Source organism: Acinonyx jubatus, chromosome E2 (assembly GCF_027475565.1).
Source record: "Acinonyx jubatus isolate Ajub_Pintada_27869175 chromosome E2, VMU_Ajub_asm_v1.0, whole genome shotgun sequence".
Lineage (NCBI taxonomy): Eukaryota > Metazoa > Chordata > Mammalia > Carnivora > Felidae > Acinonyx > Acinonyx jubatus.
The window spans coordinates 14,290,538-14,308,190 of NC_069396.1; the positions used below are offsets into that span (position 1 = coordinate 14,290,538).

The 17,653-nt window shown below is 36.1% G+C and overlaps 1 protein-coding gene across 2 annotated transcripts in view; it reads right to left on the reverse strand.

The window, feature by feature from the left end:
- Positions 1-17,653, reverse strand: part of AP1G1 (adaptor related protein complex 1 subunit gamma 1) — a 79,130-nt gene that overhangs the window by 37,248 nt on the left and 24,229 nt on the right. For both annotated transcript variants that reach the window (XM_015086470.3, XM_053210880.1), the window contains exon 3: positions 8,443-8,567. In XM_015086470.3, the coding sequence (XP_014941956.1) occupies positions 8,443-8,567 (125 nt within the window). The remainder of the gene's footprint in view (positions 1-8,442; positions 8,568-17,653) is intronic.

Sequence of the window (17,653 nt, forward strand, 5' to 3'; positions counted from 1 at the left end):
AGCTCGGGCCTCAATGTGGGGCTCAAACTGACAACCCTGAGATCAAGACCTGAGGTGAGGTCGAGTCAGATGCTTAATCAAATGAGTCACAGGCACCCCTAAAAGATGTTTAATATCCTCTACCACTAACTACCAAAGAAACTAGGATATTTACATAAACCAAAACCTTTTTTAAAAAATCAGAAAAGAGTCCCCACTACTAAAGCATTTAAGATGACTTAAACAGAAATACGTTGAAACCTTTAACCTTATGGTATAGTATTAACCTTGATGTCAGGTTAACTTTTGTTTTTATGTATTCAAAAGAAAAAATAGTAACTAAAAAAATTAGCTAAATTAAGCCACCTTTAACAAACTAAGCTAGATATTTACAGTGAGACCAGTAGCTAGTGATACAGATAGACAAAATCCTGTTTCTAGCAGACATTGATTACAGTACAAAACTATTTACAAACCAGCCAGGAAGTGTACCTTCAGAAAAGCTGAAATATTAAAAACTTGAATCAGTAACTCATCTGTATATTATAATCAATGCTTACTATTCAGAAACTGAATTATTATATGAGTTATGCTACTTCAACCAGCTTTATGACCATTTTACTATCCTTTAGTAAGGCGGTTCTCAAGGATTTCAGTGGTTAACAGATCTCTGGAAGCCCCCAAGCCTGTCTCAGGGGGTCTGTGAGAACCCAACTATTTTCACAATACTAACTCATTATTTGCCAACTGTACCGACATATACACTAAGGATGCAAAAGCAGTGGTGGAGAAAACTACTGGCACATTACAAGTCAGAGTAGTGGCACCAATGACTAGTAGTCATTGTATTCAATGCCACACAGAGGGAGGAAGGGAGTTTGTTTCACTTAAGCCCGCTTGTGACAAAGCAGTAAAAAAAGACTCGTTTTATTAAATCATGACGTGAGTACACACTGCTATCATGTGATGAAATAGGAAGTATGCAAAAAGAACTGCATACTGAAGTGGTAATCTCAGAGAAAAAGCACCTGGGCACTTGTAAACTAAACTATGAACTTTTCAAATGTACATGATTTTTTTTATTTGAAAAATAACTGACAACTATAGTTATTAAGATTTGGGTATTTGACAGACATTTTCTGCAAAAAGAGCCAACTAACCCTATCACTTCAAGAGCAACAACTGACAGTGTTGGTTGCCAATGATAAAATCTAAGCTTGAAGTGAGATTCAGAATTTTGGAAAATCTGTCCTGCCACAATGAACTTCACAGTCTACCAATACTTTAACTGAGAGAGCAATTTTTTCGAATGACTGAGGCATGGTGTTACAAACGCATACATGAATACAAGATTCAAAGTGCAAGAAAGACCAATGGGTTTAATATAACAAAGTACTAAACTCACTGTTTCAAATTCCACACGGTAACTAATCCTTAAGAAATTACCCTTAGGGAGTTTTGGTATAGTATCAAACAAGAATATCCAGTTATTAGAAAGGTTATTTGATGGCTTCCTTTTTCTAACTATATTATCTGTGAAAGGCTGGATCTTCTTCATATACTTCAATCAAAACAGAACACAAGATATTGTATGCAGAAGCAAATACGACGTCTAGCTGTCTTCCATTAGGCCAGAAATTAAAAAGATTTACAGAAATGTGAAACAATGCTATTTTTCTTGTTTTTGTCTTGCAAACTAGTTTATTTTTCATTAAAAAACGTTATCTTTGTTAACATTTAAGGAGTTCATTACTGGTAATTTTATTGATTGATTTTTTTTTTTAATTTACACACAAGTTAGTTAGCATATAGTACAATAATGATTTCAGGAATAGAATCCAGTGATTCATCCCCTACATAGAACACCCAGTGTTCATTCCAACAAGTGTCCTCCTTTTTAACGCCCCTTGCCTGTTTAGCCCTTCCCCCCACCCACAACCCTTCCAGCAACCCTGTTTGTTCTCTGTATTTACGAATCTCTTATGTTGTCTCCCTGCCTGTTTTTATATTATTTTTGCTTCCCTTATGTTCATCTGTTTTGTAGCTTAAATTTCAGATACGAGTGAAGTCGTATGATATTTGTCTGTCTCTGACAATTCTGCTTTGCATAAAACACTCTAGTTCCATCCATGTTATTGCAAATAGCAAGATTTTGTTCTCTTTCACCGCTGAGTAATATTCCATTGTGTGTATATATACCACATCTTCTTTATCCATTCACCTGTTGATGGAAATTTGGCTCTTTCCATACTTTAGCTATTGTCAATAGCGCTACTATAAACATTGGGGTGCAGGTGCTCCTTCGATACAGCATATCTGATTACTTTGGATAAATACCTAGTAGTGCAATTGCTGGGTTGTAGGGTAGTTCTATTTTTAATTTTTTGAGGAACCTCCATACTGTTTTCCAGAATGGTTACACCAGTTTGCATTCCCACCAGCAGTACAAAAGGGTTCCTCTTCCTCCACATCCTCGCCAACATCTGTTGTTCCCTGAGTTGTTAACATTATCCATTCTGACAGGTGTGAGGTGGTATTTCATGGTGGTTTTGATTAGTATTTCCCGAATGATGACTGATGTTAAGCATTTTTTCATGTGTCTGTTAGCCATCCGGATATCTTTGAAAAAGTATCTATTCATTCACTTTGTCCATTTCTTCACTGGATTATTTGTTTTTTGGGTTTGAGTTTAGTAAGTTCTTTATAGATTTTGGACACTAAACCTTTATCTGATATGTCACTTGCAAATATCTTCTCCCATTCCCTTGGTTGCCTTTTAATTTTTCTGATTGTTTCCTTCACTGTGCAGAAGCTTTTTATCTTGATGAGGTCTCGATAGTTTATTTTTGCTTTTGTTTCCCTTGTCTCCGGAGACATGCTGAGTAAGAAGCTGCTGCGGCCAAGGTCAAAGAGGTTTTTGCCTGCTTCCTCCTCTAGGATTTTGATGGCTTCCTATTTTACGTTTAGGTGCTTCATCCATTTTGAGTTCAGTTTCGTGTATGGTGTAAGAAAGTGGTCCAAGTTCATTCTTCTGCATGTCGCTGTCCAGTTTTCCCAGCACCATTTGAAGAGACTGTCTTTATTTTATTGGATATTCTTTCCCGCTTTGTCAAAGATTAGCTGGGCATACGTTTGTGAGTCTATTTCTGGGTTCTCTTTTCTGTTCCATTGATCTATGTGTCTGTTTTTGTGCCAGTATCAAACTGTCTTGATGATTACAGCTTTGTAATACAGCTTAAAGTCCAGAATTGTGATGCCTCCAGCTTTGGTTTTCTTTTTCAGGATTGCTTTGGCTATTCAGGGTCTTTTCTGGTTCTGTACAAATTTTAGGATGGTTTGTTCTAGCTCTGTGAAGAATACTGGTGTTATTTTGAGAGGGATTGCATTGAATGTATAGATTGTGTTGGGTAGTATCGACATCTTAACAATATCTGTTCTTCTAATCCATAAGCATGGAATATTTTTCCTTTTTATGTATCTTCTTCAATTTCTTTCATAAGCTTTCTATAGTTTTCAGTGCAGAAATTTTTCACCTAGGTTATTCCTAGGTATTTCTTAGGTTAGGTTTATTCCTAGGTATTTTATGGGTTTGGGTGCAATTGTAAATGGGATCAATTCCTTGATTGCTCTTTCTTGTGCTTCATTATTAGTATACAGAAGTGCAACCGATTTCTGTGCATTGATTTTATATCCTGCGACTTTGCTGAATTCATGGATCAGTTCTAGTAGTTTTTTGGTGGAATCTTTTGGGTTTTCCATATAGAGTAGCACATCGTCTGCAAACAGAGTTTGACTTCCTCCTTACCGATTTGGATGCCTTTTATTTCTTTGTGTTGTCTGACTGCTGAGGCTAGGACTTCCAACACTATGGTGAATAACAGTGGTGAGAGTGGACATCCCTGTTTGTGTTCCTGACCTTAGGGGAAAAGCTCTCATTCTTTCCCCATTGAGGATGGTATCAGAAGTGGGTCTTTTTCATATATGGCTTTTATGATCTTGAGGTATGATCCTTCTATCCCTACTTTCTGGAGGGTTTTTATCAAGAAAGGATGCTGTATTTTGTCAAATGCTTTCTCTGCATCTATTGAGAGGATCATGTGGTTCTTATACTTTTATTAACATGATGTATCATACTGATTGATTTGTAGATATTGAACCAGCCCTACATCCCAGGTATAAATCCCACCTGATCACGGTGAGTAATTCTTTTAATGTGTTGTCGGATCTGGTTGGCTAGTATCTTGTTGAGAATTTTTACATCTATGTTCATCAAGGAAATTGGGTCTGTAGTTCTCCTTTTTAGTGGGGTCTTTGTCTTGTCTGGTTTTGGAATCAAAGTAATGCTGGCCTCATAGAATGAGTTTGGAACAGCTTGAAAAGAATAGGTGTTAACTCTTTCAATGTTTGGTAGAATTCCCCTGGAAAGCCATCCAGCCCTGGAGTCTTGTTTTTTGGGAGATTTTTGATTACTAATTCAATTTCTTTACTGGTTGTGGGTCTGTCCAAATTTTCTATTTCTTCATGTTTCAGTTTTGGTAGTTTATATATTTCTAGAAATTTGTCCATTTCTTCTAGATTGCCCAATTTATTGACATGTAATTGCTCATAATATTCTCTTATTACTGTTTGTATTTCTGCAGTGTTAGTTATGATTTGTCCTCTTTCATTCTTGATTTTATTTATTTGGGTCCTTTCCTTTTTCCTTTTTGTTCATTCTGGCTAGGAGTTTATCAATTTTGTTAATTCTTTCCTGATTTCATTGATCTGTTCTACTGTTTGTTTTTTAATTTTGGTATCATTGATTTCTTCTCTAATCTTTATTATTTCCTATCTTCTGCTATTTTGGGGCTTCAATTGCTGTTCTTTTTCAACTCTTTAAGGTGTAACGTTAGGTTGTGTATCTGAGACTTTTTCCTTCTTTAGGAAGGCCTGGATTGCTATATACTTTGCTCTTATGACGTCCTTTGCTGTATCCCAGAGGTTTGGGGATGTCATGTTATTATTTTCATTGGCTTTCTTGTACTTTTTAATTTCCTCTTTAATTTCTTGGCTAACCCATTCATTCTTAGGAGGGTGTTCTTTAATCTTCAAGTATCTGTGGTCTTTCCAAATCTTTTCTTGTGGTTTATTTCGAGTTTTATAGCGTTGTGATCTGAAAACAGGCACGGTATGATCTCGATCTTTTTCTACTTGCTAAGAGCAAGTATCCCAGTATGTGATCTATTCTGGAGAATGTTCCATGTGCACTCAAGAAGAATGTGTATTCCACTGCCTTAGGATGAAATGTTCCGAATATACATGTTAAATCCATCCAGTCCAGGTGCCATTCAAAGCCACTGTTTACTTGTTGATCTTCTGCTTAGATGATCTGCCTATTGCTATAAGTGGGGTGTTGAAGTCCCCTACTATTAGTAATATTATCAATTAGTTTCTTTATGTTTGTGATTAACTGATTTATATATCTGGCTGCTCCCACGCTGGGGTCATAAATATTTACAATTGTTAGACCTTGGTGGATAGTCCCCTTAATTATGATATAATGCCCTTCTTCATCTCGTTACAGTCTTTATTTTAAAATCTTGTTTGTCTCATGTAAGTATGGCTACTTCAGCTTTCTTTTGGCAACCACTAGCATGATAGATGGTTCTCCATCCCCCTACTTTCAATCTGAAGGTGTCTTCAGGTCTAAAATGGGTCTCTATAAACAACACCATTACTAGTAATTTTAAATGAACTAACAAATGGTTTTAATCTTCCCTGAACAAAGAAAGGAAAAGAAAGTAAAGTATAAATTAGCCAGGTTTGCTACTCTTTAACAATTTGAGTATTTAAGATAAAAATTACCGGTAAAATAATGTTTAAGGATTAACTATGACTTTACCATTTAGTTTCCCAGTTCCCAAAAATATTTAGGCAACTTTTCATTTTTCAATGGTTAATCTTTGCATACTGCAGGGGCGCCTGGGTGGCGCAGTTGGTTAAGCGTCCGACTTCAGCCAGGTCACGATCTCGCGGTCCGGGAGTTCAAGCCCCGCGTCAGGCTCTGGGCTGATGGCTCAGAGCCTGGAGCCTGTTTCCGATTCTGTGTCTCCCTCTCTCTCTGCCCCTCCCCCGTTCATGCTCTGTCTCTCTCTGTCCCAGAAATAAATAAACGTTGAAAAAAAATTTTTTTTTAAAGAATCTTTGCATACTGCAAACTTTTAAAATATCATATACAATTTTTTAAATGTTTATTTTTAGAGAGACAGAGAGCATGAGTTGGGGAGGAGCAGGGAGAGAGGGAGAGAGAGAATCCCAAGCAGGCTATGCTCTAACAGTGCAGAGCATGATGCGGGCTCAATCTCATGAACCATGAAATCATGACCTGAACCAAAATCATGAGTCGGATGATGTTTAACCAACTGACCCACCCAGGTGCCCCTATCATACCCATTTTTTAAAGATTCCAAGATCTTTAATGTCTTAGAGCTTTTCTATGCCAATGAACAATGAAGGAAACATTCATTATTAAACATAAAAACTGCTGGTACATTATGATGCCCTATAATACAAACAAAAAACAAACATTTTTTTTTTAATTTTTTTTAACGTTTATTTATTTTTGAGACAGAGAGAGACAGAGCATGAACGGGGGAGGGTCAGAGAGAGGGAGACACGGAATCTGAAACAGGCTCCAGGCTCCGAGCTGTCAGCACAGAGCCCAACGTGGGGCTCGAACTCAAGGACTACGAGATCATGACCTGAGCCGAAGTCGGCCGCTCAACCGACTGAGCCACCCAGGCGCCCCAAAAAACAAAATTTTTAAAAACCCAACATAAAACAAAAAAAAACCATTAACAAATGTTTTAAAAAAACAAAAATAAATGATCCAAAGTCCTTTAACTTGAGCTTAGACTGAGTGCCAGCCAGATCAATTCCCAACAATTAATTCTCTCTCACATTCACTTGGAGCTTGTCTAGGTTTCATTAAAAGAAAGGTTTCTTCTTTACCTATGTGCCTCAATCTTCAACTTTTATCAAGCTATAAACCTATACCTGAGTTTGACATTAACTCTTTAATATGAACTTGCTGCTAAATAGAACTGCCAAATCATCAGCATGTGATTGAAGGCTTAAGTAATAAGGTCAACAGAGCATGCAAGAACAAAAATTAAAGAAACTCTCAGAGACCTCTCCAAAGAAAATGTATGCAAGATTCGTGTAGAATGTAACCTCTATGACACCAAGGATCTCGGTCCATTTTTTTTTCATTCTCCCTTCCCAGAGTTTATAGCAGCTCCTGGCATGCAAAAGGTATACAATACATATTTGTTGAATAAATGAATCAACTTGGTATTTTCATCAGCAATGTTTATTTCAAGGCCAAAAAACAAGATTCTCCCAAAATTAAGTTTACAGACTCAATGTATTTACATTATACACACTGTATTTACAACCAAATCATAATTCTCATTTTGGAATTTTCCATTATTCACTGGGAAATTTTAAAGTTGGACATTACTGACCACAGAAAAGTATAAGAGTTCAGTATCTATAAATCTGATCGCCGATACCCCCCTGCTTCTACTTTCTATCAAATAAAGAAATACTGCAAATGAAAAAGCAATCTACAAAAGGAGAATAACTATGAATTGACACACCAAAATCAAACTAAAACAAACCAAAAAGTACCGTTAGCCAGTAAGGCCCTCAGAACTTTTATAAGGTTCTAACAGATATTTGCTGTAAGATGGATGCTGGGAAAAACTGCTAATTCCCTGCTTGGGTACTCTAATTCCTCCAAACAGTAAGCATTCCTCAATTTGTAAGTTGAACAAACATAATTGGACTAGCCAAGCATCCATTAGAGAAAAAAAGACATTCACAAAAATTCACAGGACTAAGTATAACCTCATGCAACTGAAATCTTGGATTAGACCACTGACATGCAAGACCTCTATTTTTACCTTTAAATAGTATTTACTCAGAACATACACTGGTAATTCTTTAATAAATGTAACATTTCATTACTCATGGTATTCAAGGTCCTGGAAATATAAGAAAGCTGTGATTTACCAATGCTTTTTCTATTCTATGAAGGCCTAAATTCTTGTCTCATTGCTAAACTGTGTTCCTATGCCTAAAGATGTACAGCAACACCTTCATTTAATTGTCCCCTACGGAAGGTTTAAACCTTTGCTTAGCCTCTTTACGTATAAACTACAAGAGCAATTCAAACATACTTTTTTCTTTTTAAAGTAGGCTTCATGCCCAGCATGGAGCCTAACGCAGAGCTTGAACTCATGACCCTGAGATCAAGACCTAAGCTGAGATCAAGAGACAGATGCTTAACTCACTGAGCCACCCAGGTGCCCCAAACATATTCTAGATGATAAATAAAATCAATAAACAGAAGCTCTTGGTATTATAAGAAAAACCTAAAAGCACAAAGAGGTCCTTAAAAGAAGGAAAGGTAAGACTTACTTCTTGATACAGTTGGTCATGAGAAGATGGACATCTTGTCTTTCATCTAACAGCAGCATTGCCCCTAAATAGCCAATGCGTTTGTCTGTGAATTTTTGAGAGGCGATAAGCTTCAGGCACTCCAACTGCAAATTAAAAAAAAAAAGAAAAGAAAAAGAAATTAAGAAATTGTTACCACAATCAGGAAAGCAATGTTTTTAACCCAGAGTCAGTGGATAGCTAAAATAAATAGTTACCAAACTGCCTTAATAAAAGGGAAATACTAACATCTTTGGAAATCTTGATAATAGCTACCAAGTTTTAGAATAGATCTCAGCAAGGTCCTATGATATTTGCTATCCAAATAATCTGTGAGATTTACCTTAGCTCCACAATTTAAATAAATACTAACTAGTAAAATATTACAATAAAATATTAATAAACCCAATTCCTAATTTAATCCCCAAGTTGTACTAAATGAGCACTCAACTTATGTGTATATTTAAGGTCTGTTTCACATTTTGAATATCAAAAAACGCAGTAAATGGAAATACATCAAATTGCCAAACACTACCTTAAATATCAGGAATAGGGGTGCCTGGGTGGCTCAGTGGGTTAAGCATCCGACTGTTGATCTCGGCTCAGGCCACTACCTCATGGTTCATGAAATGGAGCCCGGCATGGAGTTTTGCACTGACAGCATGGAGCCTGCTTGGGATTCTCCCTCTCTCCCTCCCTCTCTGCTGTCCCCAACAAACGTACATGTGTGCACTCTCAAAATAAATAAACTTTAAAAAAAATCAGGAATATACAACAAGAAAGAACAACGAACTTTAATATAATGGGGAAAGTGCTACATTTAGGGCTTGAGCCATGTAGTAGGGAGAAGTGAGAGTTTAGTAGGATATGAGTAATAAAAATATAGAGGGGAAAAAAAACCCAGAGGAACTCTCTGGAGTGGAGTTAACCTAATATATCTTACGCAATTTCTTCTTTACATAACTATTAAAAATCCTCAGAGCTTAAGAGTCTTTGTAGTTAGTCTCTCTACTTAGCTTTTCTTGAATGTCACAACTACTTCAATATACTTTATCAAACTATCAACTAACATGGAAAAGGCCAAACATTCCTTCTATAGCAATGGTTTCCAAAGGTGTACATAAGTTAGGCTCTCCAAGAGGAGTTTTGTGAACTATGTTCCCATTTAGAATCATTTCATCCCAAGGAAAGGGGCCCAAATGCAGACCTGCGTACAACAGTCTAAAATCATGTGAGACTACTCCCCATCTGAATTTGCCTCTAAGTTCAAAAGCAAAATTGAGTAATGAAAAAAATTCACAGAACTGTTTCAAGCTATTTAAAAATTGCTCTCTCAGTGTATCTGCATTAGAAACACCTAAAGTTGAGGCACCTGAGTGGCTCAGTCGGTTAGGCATCCAACTCTTGATTTTGACTCAAGTTAGGATCTGACAACTCATGAGACTGAGTTCCACGTTAGGCTCTGCACTGACAGCATGGAGCCGGCTTGGGATTCTCCCTCTCGCTTGCTCTCTCTCTCTCTCTCTGCCCCTTCCGCTCTCTCTCAAAATAAACATTAAAAAAAAAAAAAAAAAAAGAATCAGCACCTAAAGTTAGCAGAATGGCTATACCACCATCAACAAATGAAAGAAGTCTCCAAGAAGAACCAGGATCCAAAAGGGGAACTGAAATGCCTTCTGAAACTGACAAAGATTATATAACAACCCTTCATTTCCTTCTATGCATTCAATTTAAATTTTAAAAAACAATTTCTGAAATAGAAGACGAAAGTCATTTTCACAATGTCAGCAGAAAAGTTACTGCTGAGGTGAATGAGAAAATTAGAAGCTAAAGTATTATCAGAACACCTTACTTTTTCAAATAGAAGGCTTTTTTAACCTTCCCATTCAATAATCCTATAAATTAATATTTTAGCAGTGAAGAAAAGTTCTAATAATCAGGTATCACTAAAATTTTTATCATCCTTATTGAATCATGCTTCAAATAAATTATCTAAAAATTCTGTATTAAGATGAACTAATGAGGAAGATAGACTTTACTCTTATATGTTAATACTACTTTGTATTTTTTTAGGGCCAAGTTTTAAAACAGTCACAGTAAAAGTCATCAGTGACTAGTGAGTACAGTTGTTGCTTTTTGTAACACTTGTTTATTTTTTAAAAAATTTTTTAATGTTTATTTTACTTTTGAGAGAGAGAGAGAGACAGAGAGAGAGAGGGTAAGGGCCAGAGACAGAGGGAGACACAGAATCCGAAGAAGGCTCCAGGCTCCGAGCTGTCAGCACAGAACGCGATGCGGGGCTCGAACTCACAAACCTGATCATGACCTGAAAGTAGGACGCTTAATTGACTGAGCCACCCAGGCGCCCCAGCATTTGCTTAAAACTTATCTAAAAATTAAACAGTGAAAACAAAAACTACAATTTAAAGGGACAAACACATAATTAATTCTTTTTAATATTCCCCATTGGTACAGTAACTTTGCACCAAGAATAAGCATTTACTTTATGAAGATGGCAAATTTGAGAGGAAATATAAGATTACAGACTGGAAATGGCATTTTAAAAACATGCTCCAATGAAGGATTAACTCTGATCATATCTACACTTAGGCATCAGCGGCCAGCAATAGTGCTGAGAAAGTACCATGTTTCATCTTTAAGAACAGTATCTAAGTTTTCAGATGTTGAAAAAGAAAAAGGTCAGAGGAGTGTACAATGGGGTTTGGGGTAAATATGAGGGAAGAGCATCCATTTTTGAGCAGCAACCACTAAAACCACAATTCTCATGTGAGTTACATTAGAAAAATAGTAAAATCAATTAAATGCTTCTGCCTCTTAGGTAACAACCTCAAATTCAGAACTACTACTCACTGAAAGCTACCTGAAAAATCTCACCTAAACACTGCTAACTCACAAATCTAGCATATGCTTTAAGACCACAGTAAAGAGTTTAACTTTTATATTCACACAACCACAGAGATAAAAAATAACTTTTGCTTTTTTACACCAAACTCTGTAAGCAAAGTCAAAAGACAAATGACAAAATTGGAAAAAATATTTGCAACCCATTTCACAGATATGAAATCCTATATAACAGAATCCTAATTGATTTTTTAAAAGACAAATTGATTTTTAAAAAGACCAACAACTCAGTACAAAAATGGACAAAAAATATGGACAGTTCAAAGAAAACAAAAATAATTCAAACATGAAATGGAGTTCAATCGCATAAAACAAATGCAAACCCAACTAGGTAAATTTACTTTTTAAAAAAATCACTGAACTGTACACTTGAAAAAGACGAATTACATGAGATACAAAATATGCCTCAGTGAAGTTATTAGAAAAGACATGCAGACTGAAACCATAGTGAGATGCTACTTTTTAACCTATTTTATTAGCAAAGCTTCACAGTTATAACAGTGTGAGGGCATTAGTGATTGGACATAAACTGGCACAAGCTATAGTGAGAAAGTTCTAGCCTATCTACATTACAAATACACATATCATTTGACTTGACCATTCCACATTTAGGAACTTACACACTTACATTCACACATGTGCAAAATAATGGGCATTATTCAATTGTAGTATTACTTTAAACAGTAAGACTGGAGGGGCACCTGGCTGGCTCAGTTGGTAGAGCATGAGACTCTTCATCTCAGGGTTGTGAGTTCAAGCCCCACAATGGGTGTGGAGTCAACCTAAAATAAAAAATTTAAGGGGTGCCTGGGTGGCTAAGTCAGTTGAGCATCAGGCTCAGGTCATGATCTCAAAGTGTGGGTTTGAGACCCGCATCCGGATCTGTGCTGACAGCTCAGAGCCTGGAGCCTGCTTCTGATTCTGTGTCTCCCTCTCCCTCTCTCTCTTTTTGCCCTTCCCCCACTCGTGCTGTCTCTCCCAAAAATAAACATTAGAAAAAAATTTTTAACTTAAAAAATTAAAAAAACAGTAAGACTGGAAATAAACGTCTATTAATAAGGCATCAGCTTAATAAATTATGATTCATAAACATCATGGACTACAATTCTGGATACGCTACCATCAGTATGTCCAAAGAGCTGGAAAAACGGAGGAAGCTGTTTTATATTGATATGAACTAATCTTCAAAACAGATTAATAAGCAGATAGTGCAAACAGTGTGCTGCAATACATATTTTACAGTGGAGGGGACATTTCCATTGCCTGGCGATGTATAAAATATCTGAGGGATAGACAAGAGATGGTTGCCTATAAAAAGGAAACTAAGTGACTGGAAGAGGACAGAAAGTGGAGTTTTCATCTTCTATTCTTTGTTTTTATTTTTTATTTATTTTTTTTTTTAGAGGCAGGGGGTGACAGAGAGAGAGAAAGAGAGACAGAATCTCAAGCAGGCTCCACACTCAGCACATAGCCCAACAAGGGGCTCGATCCCATGACCCATGACCTGAGCCGAAATCAAGAGTTGGACACTAAACTGACTGAGCCACCCAGGCGCCCCCATTATCTATTCTTTTGTATCTTTTAAAGTTTGCATCAATGAACTACCATTATCTATTCACAATATAAGTAATATTGGACTAGAGGAAAAAGTTTAAAACTGCAGGATGAAGGGAACTTTCAACTATGGTTAGAAAAATTAATGCTATAATTAAAAAGAAAAAACAACCTAGGGAAATTATTCCCTCTCCAAAATTGAATAATATGTGATTTGAAAAACTAACAACAAATCCCTTGAGTCTTGGAATTGTTTTATGAAAACGACTTTGAAAATTTAAGACCAAAATCTTATGAAAATACAACTCAATAAATGGGAAGAATCAGTTTTAAATAACTTAATTTATGATAAAGGATTACTGTGCTATTCTATTATTCCTGTAATGCTGCAGGAGTTTAAGAAGTATGTCCATTCCTTATCTCTAATCCCCATGATGGCTATGTTTTTTTCCGCTGGCAGTTATTTTGTATTTTTCACTATCAGTGTCCTTCTTGTCAACAACACTCTTAACTACCACTGGCTTTTCAACAGCAACCTTCTCCCTCTCCCTGCCACCTTCCATCCCAAAGGTCTCATTGTGGTAACTCTCAGCTATTCACTGATTTTCTTTATACAGGATTTACTTTCCAATTGTTTTTGAGATGCTATGGTTTTGCTTTAATTTCGTAAATTACTAGCTTACGAAACTAGTACCAATGTATCAGACATTCTCACAGATACCCAGTTAGAAAGGCACACAAAAGGAAACCAACATTTGGATATATATCATAAGTGTGATACATATATACTTATCCTATGAAACATATATATAAATATGAATATTTATATACTTATATATTTTATTTACATAAATATTTGTGACAATTATGCACAAGCTACTATGAAAACAAATTAGGAAGGGCACTCATTCAGGTTAGAAACAGTAAAAAAAAACATCAGAGAAAGATTCCACTCTCTTTATGTAACACATAGTGGAACAGAAAGAAGCAATTTGATTTAGAGTCATAATCCTGGGTTTAGTTTAAGAGACCTAAGCAAGTTATTTCAACAACCTGGGCCTCAGTTTCCTCATCACTAAGATAATCAGGCCATGTCATGAAAGACCACCCTAACACTGCCCTCCACGCCCTGCTTTCAAGGCAAATACAGTAGTCACTAATTCTCTACAGCTGATCCTTAAAGTGGCCTAGGAATTTTTCTCAGCAGAAACATTCCAGGCAGCCATTAGCAACAAGCCTAAAAAAGTGAAGTTACCAGCTCCCTCTGGAATAAATACAATGCCTTAAGAAAGTGGTTTCCAAACATGACTGATCAAAAGCACCTGGGAAAGTTTTGAAATAGGTAGGTCACCCCCAAAAACATCCTGATGGAATAGGTTTCAGGTAAAGCCTGACAATTTGATTTTTATAAACATTTTCCAGATAACTCAGTGTTTCAATTTTCTCCAAATTTCAAAGCACTTTCTTTAAAAAGGTTTCTGGCCTTGTTACATTTTTCTACAAGTACAAATATTGCCCTTTATCAACATTTAATCTGGTTGCCCTTTAAGAAAAAAGCTGCACCTATTTTGTTAGCCTTCAGAACAATTTCCCACAAGGTCAAATGCACATGTACATTTGCTTTTAAATTTAACATTTGAGCTTTATGATATAAACAATCACCTTGATAAAAAGATACACATAAACATTAATGGATCTGCAACTGACTGGTTAGGTATTTTAAAAAGCTACCTTTATTTCAATATTCAGAAAAAACTTTCTAGTTTATACACAAACACACACACATTTAAAAGTTGACCCTGTAACTGCTTTACCACTATGTAGTCTGGCAACATAAAAATCCGTATTTGAGACCAGTCTATTTCATTCTTCCGGCAGAGGGGGGAAAAATAAAACATTTAACACGGTGCTATTGCATTCCATTTCTCTTCTTCAGAAAATTATGAAACATTTCACTCCAAAATACACAAAAATCATGTAACACTCCTAACCCACACCAACCAGCTTTATCAACTCTTAACATTTTACCCTTACTTTTACATTTTTTCAAATTTTTACAAATTCAATGGAAGCCCTCTATACACTCTGCCTCAATTCCATTTCCTTCTCTCCATCCCACAAGTAACCAAAACTCAAAACTGCTGTTCATCATTGCATTGCCATGCCGTATGTCCTTACTACACATGTTGGTTGTTTTTCAATGTTTTACGGTTTATATTAAGTATCATACCATATTCCTCTTTTCACTCAAGATCTTTGAGTATTACTCACATCCAAACAAGAAACTCTAATTCAGTTATATTAATTGCTAATACAGTATCCCACATGTAAATATACCACAACTTACCTATTTTTTGTGGACATATAGATTGTTCCCAATATTTTCATATTAGAAACAATGCTGCAATGAACACTCTTATAAATGTCCCTTGTTAAATAGACAAGGATTCTTGATCAGATTCAGGTTTTTCAGTTTTTATTTTGTTTCCATTTAGCAAATACACTTCATAGGTGGTGGTATAAACTTTCATCAGGAAATATATAATTATTCCTGGTGGTTGTCTCTCATTTGTGATATTAGCATTGAAGATCATCAAGGATTGCAGAATGGTAATATTCTAATTATTTTATTCTTTATTTACTTATTAAACTTTCCTCTAAGGAGCAACTTCTCTATATGTACCACTGGGTTAACAATAGTTCCTTCAGAAAGTTTAGCAAAGGCAGGATAAATGTCAGTTTTCAAAATGAGTACCTAGTATCCTCCAAAGATGACCAATGGAGTTTTTTTTTATAATTTGTTTAATAATTATTAACTCACTGATATAAACTAACTGATATAAACTTACTTGGTATATTCCAACTACTATTATTATCCTTATTAATGCTCAAATTTTCTCATTTGGGGGCACAACAAAAAGCCACTTTTGGTGGCTACTAAATCCTTTTAACACGACCTCTGTAATTTTTCTTGTTCTCTGGCACAGTAAGACAGTTCAGGCTTAATTTGTGTATCTCCTGCTCCACATTTCGGATCAGCCATCTTTCTAATGGGTCCTGGCCCTTTTAGAGTAAAATGGGTATTTGGAGACCACAATCTGGGCTTATGGGTGCTCAACACAAAGATGCCTACTATCACCATTATACTACAGGTACAGTGTGGTAAAGAAATTAAAAATGTGGATAAGGATGGAAACTTAGGGAACTGACATTATTTACAGACAACAGCACTGACTATATGGAAACAATGAAGTCCACAGGGACTCTTAGAAGTGCAATAACGTTGCTAGGGAGAGAAATACGCAAAAATCAATGATGTATTTCTGTATAACTAAAACCTAATTATTCAACTTTTAAGACTGCTATTTGCAATAGGAAGAAGAGCTCCAAGGAACCTATAAATTTCACCAAAAGTGTGTAAGACCTTATGGAGAACACTGTAAAACTTTAAAAAACATAAGGAAGTGGAGTGCTATAAATACTCTATTGATGGAAGGGAAGACTATTGTAGACAGATAATTGGGTATAGCAGGCCAGGCTGGAAATGGGAAGAAATAGAGAATTTAAGCCCCACCTAGAGAAGGTCACCAGCCTACTAGAGCTCTGGGAAAATGTTCATCCAGTGTTGTAAAATCCTCTAATTTCTAAGAGGAACCAGAAATCCAGATTTCTATGATAAGTTCCTTGATTTTTACATTGGCAGCAAATTCAAAACAATTTAATGTACTCTGCAATACAAAATACATCTGTGGAAGAATTTGGACCCCAAGCCACCATTTTTTTACTCCCATACATTTACTCCCACCTCGTAACTCAACTTTATTTCTAGGTTGTGTTTAAGCCAAACACATGAAAGGTTACAAACCATACAGGAAATCTATCATGGCTTTTGTTGTAAAAATGTTGAAGATACACTGTTTTACATTACCAAGAGGCTCCTAGATAAAAGACTCACATAAGAAAATCTATTTTAGGGACAATTAGCTGGCTCAGTTGGAAGAGCATGAAACTCTTAATCTTGGGGTCATGAGTTTGAACCCCACACGGATGCAGAGATTATATACAAACATATATACATAAATAAATAAAAATCTATTTTAGAATTCAGTGACTTTCTTTTAAAAACTTTTAATATTTATTTATTTTTGAGAGTGGGGGAGGGCAGAGAGAGAGGGAGACCCAGAATCCAAAGCAGGTTCCAGGCTCTGAGCTGTCGGCACAGAGCCCAAACAAGGGGCTCAAACCCACAAACTGTGAGATCATGACCTGGGCTGAAGTCAGACACTTGACTGAGCCACCCAGGTGCCCCAGAATCCAGTGACTTTTCAAAGAAATTTTTTTGCTGTCCTTGAGGGAATGGTAAAATCAGTAATACTTGAATTATTTATGTAGAAAACGTATATGTTTAACATTTAGTAATTTATTAATCTTCATAATAATAATCCTATAAAAGAGTATGAAAATTGTCCCCATTTTACAGATGAGGAAACTGAGACAAGAAAGGTTAAAGATCTTGCTCAAAATCACTAACAGGAGGGGAGCCTGGATGGCTCACTCAGTTAAGCATCCAACTCTTGATTTTGGCTCAGGTCATGGTTCGTGGGACTCTCTCATACCCTCTCTCTGCCCTTCCCCCCCTCAAAATAAACATTAAAAAAAAATCAGAGATAGTAAAGTAACAAAGCCATAATTCACATCCAGGCAGTCTGGTTCCTGT